The following is a 9900-nucleotide window of genomic DNA, read 5'->3' as shown; positions in this document are numbered from 1 at the left end:
TATTTAGCTCTCCCTCCCATGGGATTTGGGTGCAGGGAGCTGTTGACCGGGTCCCTTCAGGTCTGGGCCAGGAATGATTGTTAAATAGCATAAAATCATTTAGTCCTATAATTACTTCTTGTGTAGATCAGGGAAGGATGTAGAGAAATGGAGACTGTGTAGAGGAGAGGAAAGAAGACTAGCTCTAGTCACTGAAAGGTGGGAAACAATGGGAGTCTTGCCTCTTGCTGCTCCAAGAACAGCATCACTTCATATGCACTAAGGGAGCCTAGACAGCTCTATGAATATGCAGAAGCTCAGTATATTCTTTGCGTTACTCACCTCCTTCAAGAGATCAGAGGAGAAATTGAAATACACGAACATGTCCTCAATAGCCATCGTGGAGGATCTGTGGTTTGCAGGACCCCTTGGAGAAAGAGTATCTGGGAGGCTCTGGCCTGCATCCAGGTCATCCTATTGAAAGAAACAAGAAGAAACTCCCAACTTGTCCATGCTTCTCTGCCACTGTGGAACAGAGAGAACCTCTCCACTCTTTACACAGATGATCAGATAACAAAACACAAGAAGATGAAGGACACTGAGTGCTTTAAAAGGCAAAAATCTTTTGCTCTAAAGTGTGAGAGCTTTAAGCCAAGGAATGTAGTTTAGTGTGTAGCTTGTATGAGGCTTTAGGTTCAGTTCCCAGGAAAAGAAAAAATAATAATAACAGGATGGTTGGGGGATAGAAAGAGTGTTCTTTTTTCTGTTTTTTTTTTATTGAATATTATGTTATTTACATTTCAAATGTTATCCCCTTCCCAGTTTCCCATCCATAAACCCCCTATCCCTTCCTCCCTCCCCACCCTGAATTCCCCTACCCTGGGGGCATCCAGCCTTGGCAGGACTAAGAGCTTCTCCTCCCATTGGTGCCCAACAAGCCATATACAACTGGAGCCATGGGTACTCAAGAAAGACAGTTCTTAATATTTCTTTTTACTAAAATAAGAGCAACAAACTCATATAAAACAAGGTAAAACTTTATTTTATCAAAACTTTAACAAGACAATCTCTACATATATTCCTTTTATTTGTCTTTCCTCTTACCCTTCCATTTTTCAGAGCACCATGGACAAAAATAAGGCTCCATGTGCTTACAACAAATGATGAAAGTAGGGAGGGTTTCAGAGCCAGCAGAAGCCATCAGGCAAAGACAGGCCATAGTACTAGGCAGCAAGTGTTGGCGTCTGCCTTCCTATTGGAGGAGCATATGGTCCTGGCACTCAGGTTGCTCTATGGATACAATGGCACAGGACTTCAGAGACATGGCATCTGTTATGGACAAGTCATCAAAGTCATCTGTGGACCTCTGACCAAGAAGTAGCAATGCTGAGAATAACAGCAGGATGGGACACTGGACAGCAAGGTTTCCACAGAGGGGTGATAGCAAACTTTTGGGAAAGGTCTGGGGTCTTTAACTTGTTCCTCCATTTCTTCAACAAACATCTATAATATCTACTAACATTTAAACACAGGTTGAGAGTTGACACAGGCTACCTAGTGGTAAAGAAAATTCTGCTGCTGTCCTGGAAAAACTCACAATCCAGAAGAAAACTTACATGTTTCCAAGGGAGCATTCACATATGCACAAGTGGATGTATAAGCAGAGGAGGGGAGGGCACTCTCCCTGGGCCATGGATGAGCACTGGAAACTATCAAACAAACCATAGATACCAGGCAGAGGGGCAGACAACTAAGGAAGGAGGTATGACAAGAACCAACCCATTACCTCACCTGGCTGAGCAGACAAGTACCCAGGAGAGAAGAGGCTTGACTCAGACTCAAGGGACTATAAATGTAAAACTTGGGGGACACTGGTAGAAGTCACCAAGAGAAGACAAGGTCATCCAAACTGGGGAAATGAACAAGGTAAAGTTTTTTAAATGAGAGGACAGAGATACTAATCCAAGGTGAGAGGTAAAGACAGACACACAGCAGCAGGAACATCCTCAAATAGGGCTAAACACTTCCCTCAGTGCTTGAAATGGGGCCACGTCTTGATAATGTTGTACAATGCCTGCCCAGGGGACAGAGTATTGGACACATCACTGTGGCCCATTAGCAGGTAGTTGGGAGTCAGGTACCCCTTGACCACAGCACACTGGATCAAGTCCTGGGCTGCCTGCAGTGCAGCTGCATTGGGTGAGGAACCTGCAAAACACAGCCAAACCACTGATTATAAAATCCCAGGGTGGCCAAAGCAGGACAGAATATGTTCCAAAACCCATCCAGTCTACCACTAAAATAGCATATGTGATTTTTGGCAGGCACTCTATATATAGACAGAACAGCAGATCAAGATTTTACATGTCTCAATCCCAAAGTCTTTCTGACTCTAAATTTCTGGAAATATACAGTTCTGAAAAACTCTAAATGTTTTCCTACAGTGAAAATTTGTCCTGATAGTTCTCCATTGGGAATATTTTAGTACCCTAAGGACCATTTGGCAATGCCTAGAGATTTATTTGATTGACAAAAGTGGGAGAAGAAAGGACACTTTCATTGTCAAGTTGGGAGAAGGCAACGACCTGACCAACCAAACTTCAAAGTACAGATCTGTGACAATGAGTTATCTCACCCAGAATGTCATGAGTAGGAAGATTTACAGACTTTCCCAATAGAGCCTCTCTGCACTGGCCCTTAGCCTTTATCTAGGGTTCATCTTCCAACCAACCAGAAATGTATGCAATAACAGTACCTTACCTCTCCAGAGTCTCAAAACAATAATGTAGCTCTAGTCAGAAGCTCTGAGTAAATAAATACTTTCAGTGCAGTCAAGGCAAATCCCTGCCTTGGTGTATAAGACTAAGTGATCTTGCATTGTTACCATGAGAACAAAAATAGGATAGGTTACAAAGGGGAACTGAAATTATTCACAATAACATTGTCCTTTGCTTCACCCATTCATTGTAGCAGAAAGGGGGGGAGGGGAGATGAGGAGGAGGAAGAGAGAGAGGGAGAGTGGATGAGATAGAGAATAATAAAAAGAGGGGGAAGGACAAAGAGAGGAAGGGAGATTAAAGATTTGTCTGTGTGTGAAAAAAGTGACTATAGAGTACCTACCCTCTTGGATCTGAAGGTCACTTTCAACCACACTCATCTTAGATAAATGTAAATATAAAGCTTCAGCATATGATGCTTTAAACAATGTCTGAGCCTGATGTCTTTTCTGTCCAAATCGGACACTTTCCTCAAAAGTGGCACAAGGATCACAACTACCCAAAGCTTCCCTTACCTGTGAAGATACCCATGAAGGCGATACTCAAAGCAATGTCATTGTACCCATCAGTTTTAGAGCCTTGGTTATTCCAGCCCACGCCTTCATAAACACCACCATCCTGGCCCACAAGGAAGCTGGAGAAGCAGAAGAGAGATAGAGATTAACATGAAAGAGAGATACTCTGGGACTGACATTTACCTTCCTTCATCAGTTCACTCTTTTTTATTTTTTTACTCAACTAAGCACCAAGTTAAGAACCAGTAAGAGAGAGTCATTGTGAGTTGTATGCTAGTGAAAACATCTGGAGAAATGGGGCTCTAGAAGAACCCAGAATTAAAACATTTGCTGATCTCTTCAGAAGTAAATTGCCACAGTAGTTGCTGTTAGAATATAAATGTCTGGGGTTGGGGATTTAGCTCAGTGGTAGAGCGCTTGCCTAGGAAGCGCAAGGCCCTGGGTTCGGTCCCCAGCTCCGAAAAAAAAGAACCAAAAAAAAAAAAAGAATATAAATGACTTACCAACTGACTCCCTAATTTCCCAAATATCTAACCATCATTTCCCTGCCAACCCCTCTTCCTTCTCCAGTCATCGTCTTCCCTTAAAGTCCACTGCATAATGGTCCACTCACCCTCTGGCAGATCCATCTCGGTATCTCAACCTCCTCATGTTTGTGTTCCTTGGGGTGCTCCCCTGCCCCTCTTCTTTCTTACTCTACATACTGGCGCAGAACTAACCTATCTATTTCCTCAGCTTCTTCACCATCCATGAAAGTGCACAACTCACATTTGGAGTCACTTCCCACCTTTTCTGGGGTAGCATTGGAGAGAAAAATCACCATCCACTGGCCCCAAACTCAGGCCTTAGCCCACTCACTTCATCTACTTGCCAGCCAAGACTTGTCACCAGTGTCTCCCAGCCACCTTTCTGGCATAGTTTTATGCCATAGTCACTAACCACTCACTTTCATGAGCTCTTAAATGCCCCCACTTCTCCCTGTGACATCTGTACCCTCTTAGCTCTATAAACATCTTGCCTTGTCTGGATTACCACAAATCTTAAACTCTCATTACCCTCACCATTCTGTTTCCAAAGCTTCGTACAAGGTGCCTTTCTCAAATACAAATCATGTAAAATCTTGCTCTTAGTCCTTTGTGCAGAATCTAAACTCCCAGTTAAAATACACCATCTTCAGAACATTGCTCTTTGCTTCCCAGCCTCAACTCTCACCAACACCCAATGTTGGCATTTATGTGATCATAATCAGTCTCTCGGATCCTCAAAAATCCTAGTCTTACCCTAGAATTCAGGCCTTCACCTATATTTGAAGCACTCTTGCTGCTTCCTCCTCTGATTTGTTCCCACTCCCTCCTGGGTTCCCAGCTAGTGAGTTTCTCCTCTGAGAAATGAGTCCTTCAGTGCTCTTCCTGCCTTCCTGCTCATCCCTCATATGTCCTTCATAACAGCACTTAATTCACCTTATTGAGACTAGTGTTGTAAGTTGTTTTTCTCACTCACTGAAGTCTGAATGCCAGGAGGGTAGGAGCCACCTGTTATTCCTGTTCCAAAGTACACCCTCATGCTGTGATGTATGAGAGTGTTTCCTGAGTTCAGACCCTTTCAAGAATATCAATAGGACACACAATATAAATCAGGAGCTGAGAAAACAGTAACTAGAGCCTGAGTAGGTAACTTCATCCTCAGTTGAAAAAAGATTTCTAAAGTTGTATTTAATATTCACATCTCCATTGCAGACTTACTAATCATTTGATAAGTCCTGATACACAATTAGTGGTGATATTTCCTCCCATATTTAAAGAGCTTCACTAAAGAAGATCAGTCATCTTAGAAGAATATATCAAATGCAACTGAGGCAGGCACATTGCACACAAGTGCCTGGTGGGAATAGTCAAGACTAAATACATCTCCAGAAGCTAATCCATGAATGTCCCCAGAGTAGCGGCTCTTTCTATTAACACATATAAACACACCATATGAGTTATCAGTGGCTTGTCCTTAGGCTTCAAGTTTAGTTTGTTTGTAATGGGAATTGAGCTGAGCTGTTCTTGTGTCTTAGCTGCAAGCTCTGGGTACATACTCCAGTGTTTTTGACTGTTTAGTGAAACATTTTTGTTTTCTATGTGGACCAGTCTCAAGTTACTGTCTTTTAGTGTAAGTAACTAACAACACTTTTAAAAGATTTATTTTATGTATATGAGTACACTATAGCTGTCTTCAGACACACCAAAAGAGTGCATCTGATCCCATTACAGATGGTGGTAAGCTACCATGTGGTTGCTGGGAATTGAGCTCAGGACCTCTGGGATAGCAGTCAGTGCTCTTAACTATAGAGCCATTTCTCCAGCCCCTGATGTAAGTGTTCTTAACCAATAAAACCCAATCTTAAATTTTTGATATTCATTTAGATTATATTATGTGAAAATGAAGAGAGTAAGGAAAGAAACAGGGTAGAAGGAGAAAAGGGAAGTGGTAGAAGAGACAGACAGACACAGAGAGAGGATAAGGACTAGGTAACACATTCTTCGTTATGAAATCAAAGACCTTGGTGCTATGAAATTATCAAAGATTTATCCAGTCTCTCTGAGTAGAAAGACTCTCCCTCTGAGTGTTCTTAGTCTTAGATATGCCACAATAATACCAGAAGGAGCAATCCAAGCAGAGGGCATCACCTGAGTCACAGTGTAATGAGAGGCATTGGACTTGGTTAGTCTCCTCTACAGGTTCCACTATCTTGCACGCTGTACCTTCCTCTAAATATTTCTTCAGAAGCCTTAGTAACTATAATGTCCATAAACTGCCTTTAACAGGTGCATATTTTAAGGATATGCTTGGGGCTATGACTACCCCTTATCTGTCTCCTAAATAAGAACATCCTGGATTGGGTAAGAAGCCAATGTATAAGTACATATAGATCTCTCATATGGTCAGTAATCTATTAAAAAATAATCTGCTTTTCCCTCCTATTGAGAGATTTCTATTTTCCCATTGAAGGAAAAAAGACCCTGCTTTGGGAATACTTACTTATACCCAATGTCACATGCGTTTAGCCTGTCCATGAAGAAGGACTGGAGATCTTGGATCAGCAGGCGGCACTCATCAGGCTGACTGCATGTTCTTCCAGCAGTGTGAAGGATGATGGCATACTTTGCAGGCAGAGTCATCTTGAAGCAGTGGGACTCTCTTGCCCCCCAGGCAGACCGTGGAACTATGTGGGGACAAGCTGCTGCAGGGTAAAACAACAAAAGCAACAAAACATAGAGGATTCATTTTACCACCCCATGCCTACCACATGACATGCTGTAACCCTCTGGTTGTTGAGAGTTGCCAACTACCCTCAAACCTCTTCCCAATCCTGACTGTGGTACTATGGAATATACTGATCCAAGCAGCAAACACAGAAGCTTTATTATGGAAACCTGTTTGATAGACATTTAAAACCAATAAGAGTCTGCTTGTACAAAGCAATATTAAATATGGAGAGATGACAGCAGTCTCAAAGAAGTGGTCAAACTGATTCAGGGCTCATGACAATGAGGACAAGTTTCTTCAAATGTTATTAAGCCCAAGAAAAGGCCAATAGCTTCAGGAAAACCCTGTCTAGGCCTCTCCTGTTCCGTGGTGTGGGTGTGTGTGGGTGTGTGTGTGTGTGTGTGTGTGTGTGTGTGTGTGTGTGTGTGTGTGTTTGTGTTTGTGTGTGGTGAGGAATGCTGAGACTTTAAGACTAGCTGAGACATTCTCCAACTTGTTGAACTACCTGCAAATTGTGCAATAAGCTCCACATTTGAGAGTGGCCACCCAGACTGGGGTGGGCTTTTGGTGATGGGCTCTTTCATAAGTAACCCCCCGCCCATGATCCTGTAATTAACCCCCAAACACTCATTGGTTCAGAGAGAGGGGGAGGGAGGGAGAAAGAAAGAAAGAGAAGGTGGGAGGGAGAGAGAAAATAAAGGTGAGGGAGGGAGGGAGGAAGGAAGGGAGGGACGGAGGGTGGAGGGAAGGAAGGAAGGAAGGAAGGAAGAAAGGAAGGAAGGAAGGAAGGAAGGAAGGAAGGAAGGAAGGAAGGGGACAAAGAAGGAAGTTTTGTTTGGCTTTGGGCTGGAAGGATAGTTCAGTGACCAAGAGCACTTGTAGCTCTTGCAGAGGGCCTGCGTTTGACTTCTAGTGTTCACATGACAGCTCACAATTATCTGTAATTCCAGTTCCAGGGGATCTAATGCCATCCTCTGGCTTCCATGGGCATCAGGTTCATACATAGTACACAATATATGTGTGTAAGCAAAACACTCACACATAAACAATAAAACAAATGAATCTAATAACTCATTGCTTTTAGTGTAGTCACTGCTTGTTCACCTAAAACAACATCTAACTTGTCTGAATTCTTTTAGTTCCTCCTTTAATGTCAGAGTGACAATGTCAAGTTTCTGTTATTGTCTGTATTTATAAATGTGAAGTTGTAAAGGCAGCACAGGCCCTCCTAGTTGCCGCCCTCACGGAGAGCTCAAAAAGCAACACCCACGAGCAAACTTGAGCTGCGGGACCGCAGGAAAGACCAACTTCTCTGCTCCAAGTGACCTGACTGGTGGCCTCAGAACACACAGAGGCAAAATTCCTCTGGGACCGGACATTTCCGGTTTTTAGCTGGATTCCCAACCTCGCTGATCCCCACCTGCAGCTAGCTCACGGCTCACAAACCCCGAGGGAGAGAGAGTTCACTGCCCGGACAGGTGGGCAAACCTGAGACTGCAGAGCGGAAGAGACCACCAATACTGCCCACCCCTGCCCACATCCCTGGCCCAAGAGGAAATTGTATACGGCCTCTGGGAACCAGAAGATAGGGGCACTGGAGCTGCAGGTCCCTGGTGCTCCAGATACCACCAGAACCTGAAGGGATCGGATGAAGAGTTCTCTGCACCCAAATCCCATGGGAGGGAGAGGTAAACCTTCAGAGAGGCAGACACACCTAGGAACCCAGAAGAGACTACACTCTGCCCACATTTCTGACTACAGAGGAAAACACCTAACACCATCTGGGACCCCTGTGCACGGGGGTTCCCAGAAAAGGCAGCGCAGGCCCTCCTGTCTGCTGCCCTCACAGACAGCTCATAAGCAACACCACACAAGCAAACTTGAGCCTCGGGACCACTGGTAAGACCAACTATTCTGCTACAAGCAACCTGCCTGGTGAACTCAGGACACAGGCCACAGGACCAGCTGAAGACCTGTAGACAGGAAAAACTACACGCCTGAAAACAGAACACTCTATTCCCATAACTGGCTGAAAGAAAACAGAAAAACAGGTCTACAGCACTCCTGACACACAGGCCTATAGGACAGTCTAGCCACTGTCAGAAATAGCAGAACAAAGTAACACCAGAGATTATCTGATAGCAAGAGGCAAGCACAGGAACACAAGCAACAGAAACCAAGACTACATGGCATCATCGGAACCCAAGTCTCCCACCAAAGCAAAGACTGAATATCCAAACACACCAGAAAAGCAAGATCTACAATTAAAATCATATTTGACCATAATGCTGGAGGACTTCAAGAAAGACATGAAGAAGTCCCTTAGAGAAATGCAGGAAAACATAAATAAACAAGTAGAAGCCTATAGAAAGGAATCACAAAAATCCTTAAAAGAATTCCAGGAAAACACAATCAAACAGGTGAAGGAATTAAAAATGGAAATAGAAGCAATCAACAAAGAACACAGGGAAACAACCCTGGATATAGAAAACCAAAGGAAGAGACAAGGAGCCTTAGATACAAGCATCACCAACAGAATACAAGAGATAGAAGAGAGAATCTCAGGAGCAGAAGATTCCATAGAAATCAACGACACAACTATCAAAGATAATGTAAAACAGAAAAAGCAACTGGTCCAAAACATACAGGAAATCCAGGACTCAGTGAGAAGATCAAACCTAAGGATAATAGGTATAGAAGAGAGTGAAGACTCCCAGCTCAAAGGACCAGTAAATATCTTCAACAAAATCATAGAAGAAAACTTCCCTAACCTAAAGAAAGAAATACCCATAAACATACATGGAGCCCACAGAACTCCAAATAGATTGGACCAGAAAAGAAAATCCTCCCATCACATAATGGTCAAAACACCAAATGCACAAAATAAAGAAAGAATATTAAAAGCAGTAAGGGGGAAAAGGTCAAGTAACATATAAAGGCAGACCTATCAGAATCACACCAGACTTCTCATCAGAGACTATGAAAGCCAGAAGATCCTGGACAGATGTCATACAGACCCTAAGAGAACACAAATGCCAGCCCAGGATAGTGTATCCAGCAAAGCTCTCAATTAACATAGATGGAGAAACCAAGATATTCCATGACAAAACCAAATTTACACAATATCTTTCTACAAATCCATCTCTACAAAGGATAATAAATGGTAAAGCCCAACATAAGGAAGCAAGATACACCCTAGAGAAAGCAAAAACTTAATCCTCTTGGCAAAAAAACAAAGAAGAAAAGCACACAAACATAATCTCACATCCAAATATGAATATAAGAGGAAGCAATAATCACTATTCCTTAATATCTCTCAACATCAATGGCCTCAACTCCCCAATAAAAAGACATAGATTAACAAACTGGATATGCAA

At 43.0% G+C, this 9900-nt stretch overlaps 1 protein-coding gene across 1 annotated transcript; it reads right to left on the bottom strand.

Annotated features, from left to right (window-relative positions):
* Positions 1–995: 995 nt before the first annotated feature.
* On the bottom strand, positions 996–6499 carry Pglyrp4 (peptidoglycan recognition protein 4; the record flags this gene model as incomplete). The annotated part of the gene is given in 3 exon segments (NM_001412554.1): positions 996–2187; positions 3272–3390; positions 6296–6499. Coding segments are annotated over 3 exon segments (502 nt in total), but the record flags the coding sequence as incomplete, so codon positions are not given.
* Between the last annotated feature and the right edge of the window lie 3401 nt (positions 6500–9900).

This window comes from Rattus norvegicus, chromosome 2, assembly GCF_021556685.1.
Source record: "Rattus norvegicus strain SHRSP/BbbUtx chromosome 2, alternate assembly SHRSP_T2T, whole genome shotgun sequence".
Taxonomy (NCBI): domain Eukaryota; kingdom Metazoa; phylum Chordata; class Mammalia; order Rodentia; family Muridae; genus Rattus; species Rattus norvegicus.
Note: the sequence above shows the minus strand (reverse complement) of the source record. Positions and strands in the feature narration are given on the sequence as shown.